The sequence below is a fragment of the Anabas testudineus genome, chromosome 10 (assembly GCF_900324465.2).
Source record: "Anabas testudineus chromosome 10, fAnaTes1.2, whole genome shotgun sequence".
Taxonomy (NCBI): Eukaryota; Metazoa; Chordata; class Actinopteri; order Anabantiformes; family Anabantidae; genus Anabas; species Anabas testudineus.
Genome location: NC_046619.1, coordinates 6,852,085 through 6,872,559, shown reverse-complemented (window position 1 = coordinate 6,872,559; position 20,475 = coordinate 6,852,085). Strand labels below are relative to the sequence as shown.

The window sequence follows — 20,475 nt, the reverse complement described above, 5'->3', positions numbered from 1 at the left end:
TCTCTCTTTTTTTCCCATTGTACTTCTTCCTCCGTCCCAGCGTGCAATTAGTTACATCACATATTCTGAATCAAATGACGCCTGTTCTTTAGAAAAGGCCTCGCTCCCTCTGATATTGATAAATACTGTCCAGACTGAGAGATACTGTGTTTTGATTAAATTGCATTGCTGCACTGTAATGCAGTGGGTGGACCAGACTTCCCTCAGCCTGAGGCAATAGAAACATGGATGACCTATTTATTACCATAAATATCCCATACAGGCAGCTGCTGGAAGCGTTCTTGTCAATTACTGCTGGTTGTCGTATTGTTGTACTTTGATCTTTAGCTGCTAATATAATGCATTGCTTCAGGCCACTGCACTACTATCATGCCGTATTAGCATCATAATCATGTATAATCTGCATCTACCAGTATAAGTTCTGAATGAGCTGAATGCGAAGCAACAGACATGGACGGATCAGGTGTTAGCACAGAGCATGCGATGCCTGGATGTACGTGATTAGTTGTGTTACAAGTTGTATTACATCATTGTGTCAAGTTCAGGTAACGCTGTTGTCTAGGCACACGTGGCTCCATACTGTATATGTGCATTTGTGTGTGTTTATGATGATCTCTCTCTGTGTGTATCTGCATCTGGGTGTGTTTGATTATCCCTTACAGCCTCTAAGGGAGCAGGATTCATTCTCACTCTGATAATGAGGGAGAGACTAGCAATGCCCTCAAGTCATTTCTCCTCTTCTTCATCCTTCCTGTTGCATCCGGCTGAATTTCTTTCTCACCCTTTACCTTTTTTTTTTTCCCAGTCTAGATAATCCATGCCTCTTTTCCTATTGTGCTGTCTGCCCTTTCTCTCAGCTTTCCAACCACTTTTGTTTTCTGTGAGATCTCTGCCCTCTCTTCCCCGTCATCATTTTCCTTTTTGTGTTGTTGAATCCAGCATTGCTGACATCAGTTTAGCATGACAGGAGCATGTCTGAGTCACTTTCTGTTTGTGTGTAGATTTAAATACTACTTGACCATTTTCATCAGCCCGGTCGATGGCTGACTATCTCCATGGACCACAGCACTGGCAGCTCTGTTTCTCCCCACAATAGCCTTACTTATACTACATCAATACTCCGATGTGTTGTATATTTGCCTGGTTGCTCAAATGTCCACTCGCTGTGCTTCCTCTTACCTAACTTTCCCTGTAAATTCTCTGAGGAGTGCAAAGCAAGAGTGAGTCACAGCAGTGCATCCATTAATTTTATACCCACCTTTCACTGTCTTTTCCACTCTCTCCATCTCTCCCTCTCTCTGTCTGTGTTTTCCAGGTGACTGAAGTGGAGATTGACATTACAGAGGCCCGCTAGGAGGCCTCTCCATCTCTCCCCACCGCCACCTCCTCCTCATCCTCCACTTCCATCTATTCTCCCCTTCCCCACCAGCATGGATCTGAAGGATCGTAGGCACCGCTCCCTGACCAGGAGTCGCTGCTCCAAAGACTCGCAGTTCAACACCTCCTCCCTGGATACAGACGAGTGCAGAGTCCCTACCCAGAAGTCCTACAGCTCCAGCGAGACACTCAAGGCCTTCGATCATGAGCAGAGGTTGCACTATGGCGGCTGTGTCACTGACCTAGTCCACCACGAGGCTGATGAGTACTCCAGGCAAGGTGGGTTTGTGCTGCAAAATGTCCCCTTAAGATTCTCAGTACACAGTTGTAGCGGGCTTGAACCATACAGTGCTGGACTAAAGACAGAACATGAAAAATCAACCATATGTTATTACTCGAAAGGAATAGTTTAACTTGTTTTATAATATGCCTTTTTTTGTGAAAATATTTATACCAGTATTGTTTCAGTATGCTGTGTACCTATAGCCAGCGGCAGGTTAGCTTAGTCAAAGGGCCAAACAGTTAGACTGACTCTGCATAAAGATACTACTACAAAAAAAAACAAGATTTTAGAAAAACAATTTAAATAAAAAAAAATGTAACTGTAAATGAAATACCATATATCTGATTTATAATCCAAATAAAAATCAATGTGTAAAAACCACACTGTAAAAGATGCTCTACATGGAAGCTCAGTGTGTTGTTTTTGTATGGAATTAATAAATCCAATATGACGTTTTCTTTTCAGGCATGTTTTTTGTACAGAATCAGTCTAAATATTCCCCCTAGTTTGGTGCTAAGCTAAGCTAACAGGATGCTCTCCAGTGCATCATGTTTACTGTCTATGAAAGGGGTATCAATCTTTTGGTCTCTTTGTCGGTCCCACCAACTGAGTGGATGAAAGTATTTTACCAAAAGGTAATTTGCATAAAGACATAAGAGATGTGTTTGCGGCTTTCATAAAAAGGAGTCAATGAGATGTCACATGGTTCCAGGGTTATAAAATATTTTCTAGAAATAACAGATAACGAAGGCTCCCAATTGCAGCTGAAAAGCAAAACAAGAAACTCGAGGATGTAGCAATTTCCTGTCAGAATGTTACCAATTATTTCTGCTGTCAGTGCAGCTCTAGTCATTTGCTTGTCCAGCACATATCGTTGAGCCCAGCGTAGTTTAATACTTTTAGAGCCCTTCCAGTCCTTTTGTGTGATTCCTTCGTTACTAAACACCTGCTATCACACATTCAGCAGTCACATTGTTGCACGTGTTAAAGTTTTCCAGCTGTGTACTACTTTTAGGCACTGTATGTTTCTTGCGTGCCTTCTGTGGCAAACTGTTAATGTAATCAGATGGTATAAATGCTGCACTTTGCAGCAGAGGACCAAAGCAGACCTTTAGCACTGGCAAGCCCGTCATAATGAACTTCTGTATCCCCCGGTGAGCAAGTTAGCCGATAGGCCGATAGGTCATCTCTACAGTGCATGCGTATGTGACTCTGTATTTGTGTGTGTGTGTGTGTGTGTGTCTGAGCACATGTGTATATTGCAGGGGGACATGAAACAGGCAGTATTGATCTATGCCTGGTGAAAGGAGTCAGACTCAATGGGATTGATCTGTGCTAAGCTCTGTTTTCTCTGCATGGGCACAGACAGGAGAGAAAACGAGAGTTCAGAGCAATTCAACACAACAATGCAGAAGATAGCAGAATAACATGAAAAAAAAAAAAAATATATATATATATATATATATATATATATATATATATATATATATTGTTGAGTCCTTGATGGTATTTTCCAAATGAAACATCTTCATTATCAGTAGACTAACTGTCAAGGTTTCATGTCTGACTGTGCGTGATTTCAAGAAATAAGAGAAATGGATCAATCTGGCAGTAGTTTAAAGACGAAAATGAATAATGGCACTAGGAAAATGTTTTTAAAGAAAAGACCATCAGAAGAACATACTTTGTAGTACGGAGACAAAGGTAACAGTAGAAAATGGAGGATTGATTGGCGGGATGGATGAAAAACTGGAAGTCAGTGGTGTGTGCTGGTCGGACACACTCCAGTGCCGCACCGAGCTGACCTCACACCAGACAATAGCTGGTCGATACCACGGTCCTCTCAGCCTATCAGCTCCCTCGAAAGCCCAGAGCCACAGATGCATCGTGGGAAGTGTGGCCACAGGAGACCAACAGTGTTGCAGCACCATATGGACTGTGACACTGCGGGAGGAGTAATGCTGGAAGGAGGGAAAAAGAAAAGGAGTTAGATTGAGAAAGATGGAGCGAAAGAGGCAGCAGATAAATAGAGTTTTCATCTTTTTTTTCTGATATTTTTATAACTAGACAGCGTGAGGGATTGAAACAATGTGTTCTTCTTTTCAACAGCTTGTAGTTTTCGAGGCAGAATGCAAAAACTTTTCAGAATTTCTTGGACAGCAACCAATAACTACTTGGAAGAGGAGGCTTAATGTTTGAAGTGACCTGTGATATAAGTAATTTATGCGCTGATGATGCCACACCAGAAAATATGATTAACTTTGATTAAATTTTAATAATGTTGTCCTTTTCATTTGGCGAGCCATCATCGTGTTTGTGCTTCTTGGTAAGAAGTTTTGAGGTCATTCAAAGCTATTCTCAAACTGTAATTTTGCTTAAGTGGTTATTTGTAGCGCAACCAATTCACAGCTCTGTAGTGTGTTAATGCATATTGACTTGCCCTTACAGCTGTCATTATGTTCATGTGTGAGACAAAAAGGTGTGAGTCATGCACAGGTGGGACTAGAGCACCTAGTGAGCATGTGCACTTATACATGCACATACTGTGCAGTAAAATTACACAAACCGCTTCTCAGTGTCATTATTGCATTAGCTGTGGGAGCTCGAGAAGTGCTTTTGCGGTGTATTTGTTGCTTAGGGCTCCGTCATTCTGCACACAAATACTTTGCCTAGGTGCAAGTACGTGGAGACGAGATGCGCATTTTCACAAGTGAGAGTTTTGGGCTGTTTTTGTAATTCTGAAAAGGCATTTGCATTGAGTTATGCAGTGCAAATTATTAGGAGCATGGCAGATGTCGTGAGGATGTGTCCCCAGCCAAAGCACGAATCTCGGGAAGTGATTCTGGGAGGAAAAACTCAACACTTGTCTTCAGTTCAAAATAACGTTCATTTGTATTTTAACCATGTTTATAGTAGGTACACTATATGTACAACTTAAATCAACAGAGCTTTTCTACCTCTATTGTCATAGATTGCTGCAGTTGTAGTCAAACATCATCATTAGTTTCTAAAATAACTTGCTCTTCTTGTTGCTTATCTTTATGCACAAAAATCATCACTAGCATCTCTGTGTTTCCTGAAGCATAAAAACCTGGACTAATTAGCAATCAGTTGCCCGTGGAACCATATTTGGACTTTTTCTTAGGGTGCTGTATATTTTTATTTAGCAACTGTGAAGTATTTAGCAAGTGTTTGCTTCTGTAAACAGAGGTGAGACGCGCTGATAATATATATTTCTTGTACATTCAATATTTGTTCTGCTGACATAGCATCAAACGGTTTATTTGTGATTGAAATTGTTTAAGTTCCCAAATGGTGTCTAAATGTCAGACATTACTGAGCACTGTTTCCCTCAAGTGATCAAAACTGATGTCCAGTCAGAGGTTACTACGTGGGAAGTTTTTCATCATCATCTGCAAACTCGGCAGTTACCTTCATTAAAATGATCAACATTAAATGGTGGATTTCCTGAATGAGCAGTGGTAGTTCAGTCGTATTATCTGGCTGACTGAGTATGATACTGCTATATTGCACAATATGTTGTGTTATAATCTTGAAATCCATTTTTAAGTGTAGATACTGATACCGGGCTAAACATGTTACCTTAAATTGTGAACGTTTCAAGAAAATTCAGTTTATTTTCAGTGCTCGAACACGAGCTGTCCCAAAAGGCTCCTTTTCAGATTTTGATAAAGCAGGTTCAGTTGTGTCTTCCAACAGACCCCCCGCTTTGGTTGGATCTCAACTCCACTGTTTCCCCATTACACACTTATTACCTCGTCTCGTGGATAAGCGCAGCCAAATAACACATTCTTTCCTCACCATAACATGCAGCAGCCTGGAAAGCTCATTACAAGTGCTCGCTACTTAACACCACAAAGCTACATACAGTATTTGAAAACATCAGTGATCCCGATAAGGTACAAGGTTCATTCACATATAACCAGAAATATTAGAGACATATTTGTTTGCTTTATTTTACACATCAAATTGGAACTAATTCCTTGTCATGTTTTTTTTTTTTTTTTTTGCAGTGGGTTAATTTGGGCTTAACTGGATGCTAAACTGCTAAACAGATCCCATGACGAAAATACAAATATGACTAATGTGTAAACTCTAATATGCCACTCTCAGCACTGAGAGGCACACTTCGCCTTAATCTCTCCCTGCAGTCTCTCTTTGTTTGTCTGCTGTCTCTCACCTCTCTGTGTCTCTATGATCTTTCTACCCATACGGCATATCTCATAGACACTCTCCAAGTCCTTCTCTGCAGCTCCTTTTCAGCACATCCCAGGGGTGTGTCGTTCCTGCAGGTCCATCTCGAGACAGCAGGCATTATCGCGGCCGCGGCAGCCTCTAGAAGCTTTGGCCTTTCCTTTTAGAAGGATCTAAATGAGACCCTCTACATTCTCCTCTGTTGCTTTGCCCCTGGGGCTAGAAACCACACAGAGAATCCACCACCCACCTGCCTGCCTTACTGCCTGGACAACACTCAGCATCATCTACTGTCCCTGATCATCCTTTCTCTGGCTCTCTCGCTCTCTGATGGCTTATCTTTCCATCTCTCACTTTGTTCTCACTTTCTTTTATGTCCCCTTTTGCTCTTTCGTCACACCTTTCATGCCCGATTTCTCCTCCATAATCTCCCCCCCCCACTCCCATTTCTTTCACTCTTGCTGTTCCTGTATTGTTGCTTTAGTGGTCATATCACACATTTGTTATGTCGAGGCATTCTCGACGGCTTTGAGAACAAGCACACCACGTCTCTTTTTGTTCGATTTCACACAGGCTTCGCCCTCTTTCTCAGCTCTATAGGCTTGACCTCTCATCTTCACAGGTGCAACAAAATGTGCACATATGTCTTCATATAAGGAGAAAGAGCCCATTCGGACCTGCAGTACATATACTGTATAATGGCTGTTTACCTCATTCTGCATTCCCTTGTTTCTATGAGCTTTGCTGGGACAAAAACAACAGTAGTCATGAATTGCTTTGTCCAAAAACTCCTGGAATGATTACGTCCACTATATGTATTCAAGACCTAATGGCAAGGATAATGTGCTGCTGTTTGGCCAGGGTGTGCCTCTATGCTAGAGAAGCATGCTCAACTTCTTCTGTCCTCTTCATTATTTGGGGAGAGACAACTCCAAGTAGAAGTGTCTAATGTGTCCTCTTCTTCAAGATTCAGGGACCAACCCTAACCCTCTAAACAGAGGAACCTGCAGAGTTTCCTCCTGAGAAGGAAATCAGTGTGATTAGTGGTTGAGTTATTTACCACCTCAAATCACTACTTATCAAGATGGATGTGTTTACAATACAAACTACCAATTAATTTTTTACAGCATCCAGACTGCTGTAACATTCTTACCCATTCCTTCAGAGTAGTGAAGCCATTGAGTGTTGTTCTTGTCCTTTCACTAGCAAATTCTTCTGCTTGGTCAAGGCCGCTACACAGCGATGGGTTGAATTAGGGGGGGTTGTGTATACCTACCACGTCTTAGAACTCTTGGTGAAGTTTATTGCTTGCAGTGGCTGCATCTGTCTTTTCGCAACCTTTCACAAGCCAACAGCGTGTTTGACTCCAGCAAGGACTGAGGTGCATAGGGAATTCGGCTTGAAAAATGTAAACAGCTGCAAAAATCCTCCCAAATAAAATAAAAGAAACACAGAATGTGCATTTGTTTGTTTCTTTGTGTGCACACATGTCAGCGCGTGTGTGTGTGTCCAAGCATTCCACTGGGTTACAGTCAACCTGGACTGTTGATGATCAAAGAGAGAACAAAGCAGCTGCATGCTATTAAAAATGAATGGCAGTGAGATTAAATACAATCCCTCCCCTCTTCCTCCGATCCCTCTTTATCTTTGTCTTCTCCCTGGCATTCTGTGCCTCTGCCAGCTGCTTACACTCAAAAGCATCCTGTAGCTACAGGAATACAGCAGAAGAGTCGCAGAAGAATATCCCAGGGCTGACACTACTTCACTCCTCCAATCCTCAATGCACTTCCACTCACTCCATCTCCGTATTTGCTCTTTCACAGACAGGAAACCGCTCGTGTGGGCTTGTATTTGCGGCCCCTACGCATGCAAGGAGGTCTTTTAAGAGGGACTTAACTCATAGTAACATCTGGTCCAGCATTTGTGTGTCAATGTGCAAGTGCATCTGGCACACTCGTACTGTACTTGTGCATACTGTACATGTCAAAAGAGCCCAGCTCACAGACTTCAGTGAGCTCTTTTCTGTGCATCATGGATGTGCATAAACTGAGTTGTTTTTGGACCTAATAAAATCACTGGCACTAAGGACATATCCATCAGAACTTGATGTGCCCTTGGGATTCATTTTTTAAACATTGTCCACACAACTCAGAGAAGACTAAAGCTTAGTTTGTGGAATCCAGTCTGTGCTATGAAAGTAAAAGCGCCAGCTATTAGCTCTGACTTTGGCACAGGTGCACGCGCACACACATGCAAACACTGGGTAACAAATGAGACAAATAATAAGAAGAGGCCGGGAAAATGCAGGCTGAAGGTGCCAGCTATTTAGCACCGATGCTGGCTCTTACTTGTGCACACACACGCAAATATTGGGTAACAAACAAGACAATTAATTGACAGAGTCTGGGGAAATGCACGCTGACATCTGCAATTTTCTTAGAATAAAAATCATTTATCAGACAATGTTGTGTGGGTTTTGTGAGAGTTGAGTTAATCTATGTTTACTATGTAATGACCCTCTTTGACTCTGCTTTGGCAGCTTTTGATAAATGAGGCAGATTGTAAATGTCACTGTTATCAAGTGTTTTTTCCCTTTCTCAGCCCAGTCACTTGCTTCCTAGGCTGTAATTAAACATGGTCCCCAGCCACAGAATTTAAATGTGTATGTGTGTGTGTGTGTGTGTGTGTGTGTGCGCGCTGATGTAAGCCACATTTTTTATATATGCGTCTCTGTGTTTTCATACCGCTTCCGTCCTTGCATTAGTTACAAAATGACACCAATGCAAATCGTCTGCTTTGCCGCTGAATTTATATTGCACTGCGTAGTGTTTTTCTTTGTTTTGTTTAAATTTTGTGAACAATATCACAAGATTACATTTAAAGTTTTTATTAGTAGAAAAATACAGTATATGGTCACATTTGTGGGTGCAGACGTTTAGCATCGTGTGTTGCAGTCCATTACAGTGTCTATTTCAAAATAATTGCCAGAAGTCAACAGTGTCATGAATTTGGCAAAAACCTTTTTTGGGCTACAAAAGCAATACGAGCTGCAGCATTATATTATAAATAATATAATTATTATAAATAATAATAATAATGACAAAAAATAAGATATGAACAGTTGGCACACCATAGTGATGTAGTGTGGTATGTGTAGTATTCCAAAGCTATATGCCACAGTGAGACGTGTCCTCGTCCAGTCAACTTTAGCCTCCTATTCGCAGATGAGAGGTGTTTCACAGCTTAGCGCTACCCCTCTCAGTGACAAGACCTCCTCTAGAGTGCATGGTGTTGTGTCATGTTTTGTCATGTCTTGTTCAACCCAGATTGCTGTGCTCTGGGCAGGAGTAGAACTGGCCCAACGATAGATGACATTTGTCACACCTATTTTGGTCTCCTCATTAGGAGGTGCAAGGGCCCCTGTGGCTCAGGCAGGAGCAAAAAGGCCGGATGTCATATGGGACGAGTGGGAAGTGTTTGACCATAGCACTCCTATTTGGGCATATCTGTTATGTCGTTATTGCACCGCTGATAGTGGCATTAACGACATACCACGTGCTATGGGACATGTATGCGTATGTGCACATACGTATGCAAATGCGTGAAATGGATTTTTCATAATCAACACTTAGCTCAATGAAGGTGAGCGTCAGTGCGCCCTGTCATCCTGTCACGACATGTCAGTCACGCACGGTAAGTAATGATGTAACATATCTCTGCTAGTGCCACTCACACTGCACGAACAAGAAACATCATTTTTTTAAAAAGCATGCTGTAGTTGATATTATAATTAATGAGATAACATCATTTCCCTTTCATTCCTTCTAATGGCAAAATGGAAATAGATTTTTGTTTTCGTTTCATATGTCAAACTGACTTTACCCAGTGCTTTGTTTACTTATTAGAACAAATGCATATGTTTAGATAGATAAAGTATTTTAATCTTAACAGTATCAGCTGCTACAAACACTTTGTTTTAATCCCGACAAATTAGAGTCAAATAATAATCTTCTTTTTGAGGGATGAGGCATTTTATCTGATGGTCATGAGGGTGATGAGTGAGATAAGATATTTAGCAAAACAGAGAAGAAAGACTTCTACAGTAATACCCCGAAATCCTTTAATACTCTATATAAGGGGTTACAAGTTGACTTGAGTTGACGTGAGAGCAGAGCTGTGTGTTAGAAAAAACAGCCAATCACCAAAAAAAAAAAAGAGCATCATGAAGTGATGCTAAAGGGAGTGCCAAAAAATCAGTAAAGAGGTGGACTGCAAAACCAATACAAGAAGCTAAAAGACTATTGAAATGCTCCACAGAGGTAAAGGTGTTGTAAGTACAACTGACACCTTTAACATTACACATACTTATCTAATCCAGTGATTAATATAAAAAAAAAAAAAAGCAAGTTATTGCAGCTTTAAGGTCAGGAAGAGATCATACATTGATTGTCACCTAGAAAGATCTCCCACCTGAAAACTGTATGTACTGCATACATTAGATTAATTCCCACACATCGTTAATTATGTTATGGACATAGGGGCTTATTTTCCATGCTCAGTTCTGTCTTACAGTCGAGAAATAAGCCGTATGTGGCTAAGAAAAAAACCTTACTATCAGTATACCAGAGACAGTGATCTCATTATTAACATCTGTAGAGGTTTTGTTCATTAGCATCCTCACCTCTGATGTGTGTATGTTTGCACCCGTGCAACATTCACTTCATTTTATACACTTCACCTCATCACCATGGAAACCCTGATTTGTGAAGATGTTTATTAGTATGCGCTACTGCTGCAATGTGTGTTTGTGTGTGTTTCTATGTGTGTGTGTGTGTGTGTGAGAGAGCTAGAGTAATACCAGTGAGATGTGTGATAATTGTAGCTACACAACAATTCCACAAACTCATGTCCTACGCTGTCACAGATGAGTGATCTTGAACTTGACCCTTGTATGACATGTATCCAAGTCAGAGGCAGTCTGTTGTTGTTTGCTGTCCGTCCCTCTGCTCAGGCGCCTTCCTAAAATTCACCATCCTGGCATATTGTTGAGGAATAGACAGCACGGCTCTGTCTGTCTTTGCTTGCAGAAGCTGTTTACCATGGCCAAGGATTTCATCATTCTTCACTACCTCATCTTCATCACCGTCCTCATCATCAGCGCTATCATCATCTTTGATCCGTTTTTTCGTCATCAGCTCGTCTCACTCCCTATTCCGCTCCCTATTTTTCCACCCTTATCAACTTAAGAGAAAATGCACTCTCCTCTTCCCATAGTGCAGCACATCAGCAGCCTGTGTGAACCACACTGTAGATCATCCTTCATTGCTGTGACACCGTATGAATACAAAGACCACCTCTTTCAAAATTCATGAATTCATCAATTTTGAAACACAAACTTTTGGCGGATGTCTCAGGACTGTATCTACTGCACTTTGCATATGTTTACATACTAATTTTGCTTTTCTAATGTTATTACTATCTATAGAAAGAGGGGAACACGTTGGACGAGGTGATTTACATAAACATGGTCAGAGACAGACAAGTGTCTGATGGAGGATGAATAGTGACTGTGAGAGTGAGAGGAAGACCATCTGTACTGTAGTTTCTGATGAGCTCAGAGAAATGATTCATAGCCACAGTAGATATGTAATATGTACATCTCATCGAGTGTAGTATATACATGTTTTTATGTGGCAGAACTGAGCTGATGTGTTTTTTTATTTTGCTGGAAAAAGACAACATTGCTCATCTATTAGTGAATGGCATATACTGTGTACTATACATTTTATATATGTAGTCAAAGTTCATTCTAACACAGTATCATGGAAAAATTGCTAAACGAGAAAATGCATTAGAAATATGTATTTCATAATGCTACTGTACCTGTTTGCATGTGTGAGGAGAGTTTTGAAATAATAAAATCTCGCTGAGAAATCTCAGCAACCAGTTGAAGAAATAATATTGATAATGTTCCATGTTTTCTCCTTTTCTGTCCTTTTTTTTTTTTTGTAATAGCACAAAAAATGTTTTTCCTAGGACTGAGAGACTCGAAGGAGAGACAGTGTGACAGATTATGTGATCTAGTAGAGTAACTGCAGTTAGGATTTGATCCCCGGTGAGCAGGAAACTGTAACTCCTGGAAGTTGGGTCTCGAGTGCTCTATTGTTGCTAAGACTCCCGCCCCACCCACCCCCTCCCCCGCTGTCTGTTGAAACATTTCTCCACTTAAGTTCTCTATTATTATTAGGGAGGAATGTATATGTATATTTTATTGCTTCCTAATTTACAGAAAAGCAAACACAAAAGAGATGTTCACTTTCTTCAGGGATACCAAAGTGCAGTGCAGATGAATTTTGAATTGGATGCAAATGAAAATGGAAAATATTAAGAAATGACACATTTGTCTGCTATTAGCCGCACATTCTTTTCTTAGCGTTTTCTTAGCTGTGACAAAGAAAATAAGGCTTTTACTGTTATTAACAGTAATTTCAGCTATTTCAGGGGATTGTTGGGGAACCTGCCGTGCACAGTTGCATTTGCTTCCTGATTGTGATGCATCCTCCACCCAGAAGCAAATCAGTTCACTAGTTCAGCACTTCAGGGCAAATCAGAACTTGTTTTGAACCGGTGCTCCCTCCAAAGCTCGAAATGGCATGTCCGAGGGTGGCCTGCACTGTAAACTATTGGAATCTGGAAAAAGCAACATAATTGCAGACATTGAAGCCCACAGGTTCTGCCTGCTTTACATGCTCTACAGAATTACATGGTGGGGTGAGGGAAAGTCAACCAGCATAATGCAGAGTCCTGCTGCCTATACTTTGCCTGTCAAACTGCTAACAAGCGCAAATGATTTTTTAATGATAGGCCCCTCTATCCCACAAAGCTGTCTACTCACAAACAGTCATACACACACATGCACACATCGCACATTGCACACATCCGCACCCACACACATCCATAATGAGTTTTATCAAGGGAATTGCATTTGGTTTAATGGATCACTGCAAACACCATTCCCACTCGCGCTATTGTATTCGATTTCCAACAAGATGCTTCTTTTCCCTCGATCACCTATTTGTCTCAGACACAATATGTGTAGCGTGCGCGTACTCCAAATGATTGTTTACGTCAGATTAGGGAAACTAAAGTACCAAGCTTCACTCATGCATTGTTAAAAACGATTGCACTTTGCAAAGCAGCAAAACTGTGGAAGATTCACTGTGTTGTCCAGAAGGTAGTGATGAGCTGTAATATTCAGGAAATCCAAGTGGACTAACAGAGTTTGCACTGCACATTGGTTCACATCACGGTGAGCTGTCATTGTGACAGTAATTTTAACTTGCCTTATGTCAAGGATGAGGAGCAGCACACTGTTTGTATTATATGAACTCAACCAGAAATGTGCACTGGTGTGTATTTGATTTCAAGTGATTTGCTGGTGCCCACCAGACGTGCAACCTTGTTGCATCAGTCATTTCAGCAAGTGCCCCCAAAACAACATGTGGTTACAGTTATTGCAGGACTTAAAAAGATTCAAACGGCAGTCTTCTTATTAGTTATGTACGTTTATATAGGCACCCTTTCGATATAAATTTAGATTGAATATATACTGATTGAGGTCCTTGTTGTTTCCGTGCATGCAAATTATGACTAGTAAATATCGTGACTGTGTAACCTAGTAACTCAGTAACCCTCCTTTCTCTTTCTCCTCCTCACTTGCTGTACTCGCACACATTTCACACTTTGTTTTTCTCCCTTCCTTCTGCTCTGCCATTCACTCTATTAGTGAAGAGTATTCAGGGGAGCGTTCTGGAAAGCAGAGTCTAATGCTCATAACCCACTTTCAGTTCTGCTAAGTCATGGTGCGCATGATTTGTCATTTTTGATATTCCTATTTCGTTTAATATAGAGAATTAGATTCCCGCGTATTCATTGAGGTCATTCTTGTCCATTTCATCTATCTGCTCTTAAACTTACTGCTTAGCAGCACTAAGCACTTCACACATTTTGAAACTGTTTTTTTTTACATATATTCTTTTCTTATCTCTGTCATTTATTCCCTTCTCTCTGCCCTTCACTCTTCCTATTCTACTAGGCAAAAGCATTCAACAAAGCATCTACTGTAGATCATGCTGCTTTCAACTTATAGCACAGTCTAATTCATAAATACAGCGCATTGGTGTTGAATGCACAGATCAACTGATAGGCAAACGTACATGGCAATAATTATACAATGAACAGACACAGACCTGTGCTGACCAAGGCCGCTGGTGTAGCCACACAAAGCTCAAAACACATATTAATGCGCATTATAATTGTGTGAATGACAGCGGCGGCAGCAGACAGAGACAGGCATTGATCTGATTAGAATGCTGCGCCACATTTGCCCTCACATCTGTCATAATATCACATAACAAACATGCGATTGGTTTTCTATTTGTAGAATAACTGAGATAGATTTTCATGTCTGCTTCAGCCCCTCACACCAATCCATCTTTCTTTGAGTCCATGTAGATTGCTACGGCATCGGGCTGTGTCTGATGGTGATAAGGAGTGATTGGATTTGCATGTGTAATCACTGGTTATGGGATGTTAATTGTACAGAATGGTGGCCTGTGGGATGTAACATTAGATATGTGTGGCAAGCACGCACACACACACACATATGGGTACACTCACACACACTTTCATGTTGAGTAAATGTTTCCACGTAGCGTTTGTTTAGACTTGAAGATGTGTTTATGGTCCAATTATTGCCATTGTAGTTGAATGGGATAATTTGCATAAAGACTAATCCCTACTGTGATTGTGGAGTAGACGGTTTTTCTAACAAGCAGTTGAGTTCAGGATGATTTGCTGACTGATGTTAAAGAACCCATGTGCTCTACTCTCTCAGGCCTCCTGGAGTTCTCGCCCGTCCTCCTACGGTACCTCTTCTCAGGTATGGCTTCAATGACTAGAGTCAGATCCTGTACCGACAGTAGCATGGTAGTGAAAATTGCCAACAGATTGTAAGTCCCTAGTGTCATGTATAGTAAAGATGGTTCCTTTCTCATCCTTTATGATAAGTGGGAGGAAAAGACAATGAAGCAAAGAAGACGAGGAATGGTAATATTCCCTGATGTCTCGCTGTGCTTGGGTGCCTTTGTTCTGTAGCTGGTTGGATGCTTGGCAAGCTGTAGTCTAGTAGCTGAATCCACCTGTGGAGTAATTCACTTGCTACTGCTCTCTAGTCCAGTCCATCTGTTTGTCTGAGTAGAAGTATAGAGCCTTTCACCACTTCCACAGCTAAGTTTCCTGTCACGCTCTGCCCCCCCTCCTCTCTCCCTTCTCAGTACTTTCAGAACAACTCTCGAGTTTCGGTGAGGCTGTGAAGAGGAGCTGTGAAGATGCAGCAGACGATTTTCATCTGTTTAATTCCTCTCTCTCTGATTGCGTCCGTACGCCTGATGAGTCACAGTTAACCCAGTCACACAGCTGTGTGATTCCCAGTGCATTGATTCATACATTGTGCTGCCACAATGCCAACCTCTCTTCACTTGCCTCTTCCTTTTCCCTCCCTCACAAACTGCTAATGAACTGAATCACAACTGTTTTTCCCCCGATCCCTTTACCCCAACAGCTGATGGTGAGCGATTGCATCCACAATACTCTTTTAATTAGTATAGAGAATAAATTGGTTGAGCATGCCTTTTTCCTTAATTGCTTTTTCCTCAGCTTGGATTTAATTGGGCTGCAGCACTGTTTATTGATCTCCTTTGATGTGCTTTAATTTGGATAATTTTATATATTTATTTTAGACGTGACGAGTCAGTTTGTCTTAAGGGGGAGAGTGTTCGGCAGCGCGGCCGGTACTGCAGCAGACTGCAGTACGCTCTGTGAGCCTGGGGTCCAGAATGTGATGGCAAATAGGTGGGGAGATGATCAAACCCAGAAGGCAGTGAAGCAGCTCCACTACAGTCTGAAAGGCCTCGAGTGAACAGCTCTTTGATCTCACATCAACACCTCATGAATGCCAATGCAGAGCAGTAAAGCGAAGGAGGCAGGCCTTCTAAGCCAGTCTTAACAGGCCTGCAGGCCAGTACATATTCCTTCCAGCAGTTTGTGCCTGATTCATGCTGCGTCATGTCTCCCCCTCCTGCCTGCCACAACAAAGCCCAATTTTCAGCCTCCGCCTCCATAGTTTTATAATTAGTGTGCTTCTCTGCGTGTGATTGTGGGTTTGTTAGATATGCGTGTGCGTTTCTTCATGCCAGCGTTTTTTTGTGTGAATGTCTCCATTTACTGCTTTTACTTATCTAGCCTCCACCTGTGTAACTGCTCATTCTCCCTTATAGGGGGTAACTTCACCCTGGCCGAGCTGGGTGTATGTGAGCCAGCTCCTCCTCCGCACCCTGCTGCTGTTCCCTACTGTCCCGACCTGGGCCTCCTCCAGAGGGGGTATTCCCTCAGCGCCGGCTCCGATGCCGACTCGGATCCAGAGGGGCCGCTGTCTCCAGAGCGAGCCATTCAGCTGTGGGCCGGACGTGGAGGGGTGAAGTCCCGCCGCAGCTCAGGAGTGTCCAGTCGTGAGAACTCGGCCCTCACCTTGACCGACTCGGAAAATGACAACAAGTCTGACGATGAGTCAGGTAGGAGAAAAGAATCTTGAAATAGTGGCGAGGATGGTATCCAGAATGTATCAGATTAGAGACACACTGAGTTGAGAAAGCGTGAGTAAGACAGTGAGTAAGACTTGCTGGGGGAGTGCGAACCGATCGACGAGGATGTGTTGGGCTGATATAGTATGATAGTCAATGTTTAATCATGATGGTGAGTGAGAATGTATGTCTTACACAAGTTTGTAGATACTGTTAAAATCCTTTATACGAACTGTGGATCAGGTGGATTTATTGGTCTCACTGCTTCAGCCAATCGTCAAAAATAAAAAAAAATTAATATTTTTTGGAGATGGTAACTGGCACTGGAACATTTCAACTCTTGCGATTCAGCAACTGAAGCTAATCTGTCCTTTTCGAGTGCATCTTCTGTTTGCGAGTGTGAGAGTGTGATGTTCCCAGAGGGAATCTCCTTCCTCTGGCAACTTTGTTTATTGCCAACTTCCCATTTCCTTGTTAATCCTGATGCAGTCGTAAACCTGCGTGCGAGCTTCGCTGAGGTGTCAATGGAGGTTAATGAAAAGTGGATGGAAGGAAAAGCAACAGTATAATTAATTGAATTCTCAGCAGCCGCACGTATCAGCTGTGGATCAACCTCTGTTGGACTGCGGGCCTCCAAATCAGAGACAACTTCTGTCGACTGATCAAACTACTCAACACCTATTAAACACGTCAAGAAACACCTTCCCTGAGATGCGCCTCTCATCCTACCACCCGATAATTGCTTTGTGGTTAATTACCAAGCTAATCTTGCAGCCGCAGATATCAGCCGCAGACACTGCTCTCATTCTGTCTCAGGGCCAGGAGAACACCATTCAGTTCGCTGCTGCCGCATTTCCAGACCTTGTAAAATTAGCTTCTTAATCCAGGTCTATATTGTGATAATCATTTGCCTGCAGTATGATGTCACTGAGTGTTGATTGTTGAGATCAAAAGTTGTGTGTTTTTTTTTTTTTTTTCACTTTCCAAAAAGAAACTTTGTCAAAAGCGTTATTCATGGATATTTCTGTGCCCCTACAGGGACCAAACATACACTTGTCTGTTGGAAAAAAATTCATATTGATGATTATGCAGAACGTGTCAAAACAAAGTCAACTGAATTAAATGCAAGACTGCAGAAGTTTTCCCTCTGTTGTGGCATTCAAGGGGACCAGCAGCTCACACCCTTGGGCTCATCTCATGGTCCAGACCTGAGATTTAGATTAGACCGTGCATTTGTGTTTCTGCCAGCATGAAGAGATCTGAGACAGCACGGCAGCCTGATAAAAGAGCCAGGTGTGTGTACGTCTGATCAAGTCAGTTCCTTAGTTGCTCTGAATGAGGGAAATCTCACCCTTTGCTCTCGTATCTCCCTCCAAACAGAGTATCTCACGCTGAAAGCACGTCACAGCTCAAAGAACCCAGGGGAGGGGGAAAAGAGATAGTGTGTCCCGAGGAGCGGGGGTGCTGAATTTGCATGTTTGTGTATATTACAAGCCTGTCTTTCTCTTTCTATATGCTATTTTGTCTGTCTATGGCTGTGAAAGTGTGTATGAGCCTAAACCGTGCGCACATGTGTGAAAGTGTGAAACAGGAGCAACGGGAGTGTCAAAACAGCAGGAGGAGGATCTGAGGGTCTAATAATAGAGATTGACAGAGGCAGACAGAGAAACAACATCATAAACACATGCTAACAAATCAAAAAGACAGTGACGTGCTAACACACCAAACAGCGCGCTGCACCACTCTCATCTCGCTGCGTATCTAACAAGCTTTAGAAGTCTCACCTCCACTTGCTTTGCTTCTCCTCTTCATCTCGCTCCTCTCCCACCTTTCTTCTTCATTTTTCAAGCCGCTTCTTCTGTCTCCTCGTTGCTCATGCTGCGCCTCTCGCCATCACTCGTTATGTTCCTGTCAGTACAGCTCGCTGACATGACTGACAGGTGCCAGTTTAAGGGTCTAGGGTTCCCCTTCGGGGCAGGAGCGTACATGTAGATGATCGTGTGCGTGTGGCCTGTTGCAGAATTCACTACCAAAATAGAAAGCCCAGAGGAATAATGACAGACATCACAAACCTCAGGGAAAGTACTGTTTTCTTTTTTCTACGCCAACAGGACAACAGGCTGCAGAGGAAGTGATGCATAAACACACAGCTTTCTTCTGCCTCACATCTCTTATCTTCATTACTCCATTCTTTGTGTGATAATAATAATAATAATGAACAACAAATGAACTCTAAAATAGGTTGAGAAGAGCATCTTCCCATTGTTCAGGTTGCCTAACTACATGTACTATTTTTATATGTTTCATTCTGGAGGAGTTGTAAACAAAAGTTGAGTCAATAACAAATTAAAGAGTGTGATCCTTTTTGTAGGTAGCAGTCTTCAGTCACACTCGCTGCTGTCTTTGTTAGTCGGAACACAATTAGCCACACGTATACACCTGATGTAAGCTCACATAACTACTTTGAATACAACAATGTTTTATCACTAGAGCTACTGCAGTGATTTGTGGTCAGCAGTGATTTTGTAGCGTGTTTGTGTTGCTGTGCACACATTATATATAGAGGTAGATTCACATGATTAGAGTCAATAAGAACATCTGGAAAACATGACGGTACCATTACGCCTTTTTTATTACTCGACGGCTCCATCTCATTGTTACTGAATGGAGTAAATGCGCTTATGGAAAAATACATTCATTTATTTCGCTGCTTTATTCTTTTGCTGCGGTATCAAATTTCTTATTGTGACATCCCTAATCAGAAAGCAGCTCTTCTACCAAATCTGTTTTTGTTGCTCATAAAATAGAACAACTGTTACTTTACTGTAGCGTTCACGTGCATAATTAACTAATTCAGAAATGTGCCTTACCTATGTAGAACGTTTTCTCTGGCATCTGTTAAGGCCATTGCTAAACAGAAACTTTGTGATAATTTTTTTTTATTTGTTTCGTTTTTTCACTTACTGCTAAATTCCAATTACCAATAAGTATGTAAAGCCTGTTAAATTAGTTTCCTAAATGCAACTCGGGGATTTCAAAGTTTCCCTGCATCCAGCTTTATTGTCGAGTATTGAATAAAGACACTTCACTTTTATTGCCCCTTCCAGACACTATTAAAATAAAGAGACTAGAACGTTGACTTGGCAGAGCCAATACGAGTTCCGTTTGCACGGGCAACACAGCGAGACAAACAAATATGGGCATAGAGAGCGCCTACATTGGGAGATTTCATTTTGGCAAAGTGGAGGAAGAGATTTACTGTCACACTGTGCACCGCCTCGTAAAACGTCCGTCTGGAAACACAAGCAGGAGAATAGAAGTGCTTGTAAATTTCCACAGCAGCGCCTGATGGCCGCATCCAAACTGCATTGATCAGGAGGGAGAATGATTAAAACATGCATTAGATGAAATAAGATCAGGCTTTGACATTGATTTAAACCAGGGGCCCCGGGGCAGACTTTATGGCCACAATCTATAGTTCAGCGCTCTACACGTGCTTGTGTGTGGGCACATATGCCTCCTTTTTTCCCTCTCATTAAATAGCAGCCTGTTAGGAATACAGACAGAATCTAATTCAGCTTCAACATTGTTTTCCGCCAATAAACCTTGGCTTTGCCCATACAGCCGACTTTATAAACACAGACACGCTCTGGCCGCTCGCTGCACTGTCAAGGCCCGGCCCAATCACACATGCATGCTGATTAGCTGCTTTCAGACGATCTCCCACTCCTCCTTCCCTTTCTGGCTCAATCTCTCCATCTGGTTGACTCAATAATAAATCATAGGGTACTATTGTGGCATATGTGACAGGATGTATTAATCTCATAATTAGAGAATGAAAAGGTGGCGCTAAATTTAGTCTGGCCTTTCTGTCTGACCCTGCCCCCATCTGGGCATGCTCAGTCGCCCTGCTTTCTCTCACACACCTCATTTTTATTATTCCTGTTCTTACATGCTGTT

General features: G+C 42.0%; 1 protein-coding gene across 1 annotated transcript in view; it reads left to right on the top strand.

The window, feature by feature from the left end:
• The first annotated feature begins 1,430 nt into the window (after positions 1-1,430).
• tenm2 (teneurin transmembrane protein 2) overlaps positions 1,431-20,475 on the top strand; it is a 143,301-nt gene continuing 124,256 nt past the window's right edge. The window contains exons 1-2 of the mRNA XM_026357023.1: positions 1,431-1,656; positions 16,213-16,506. Of these exons, the coding sequence (XP_026212808.1) occupies positions 1,431-1,656; positions 16,213-16,506 (520 nt within the window). The remainder of the gene's footprint in view (positions 1,657-16,212; positions 16,507-20,475) is intronic.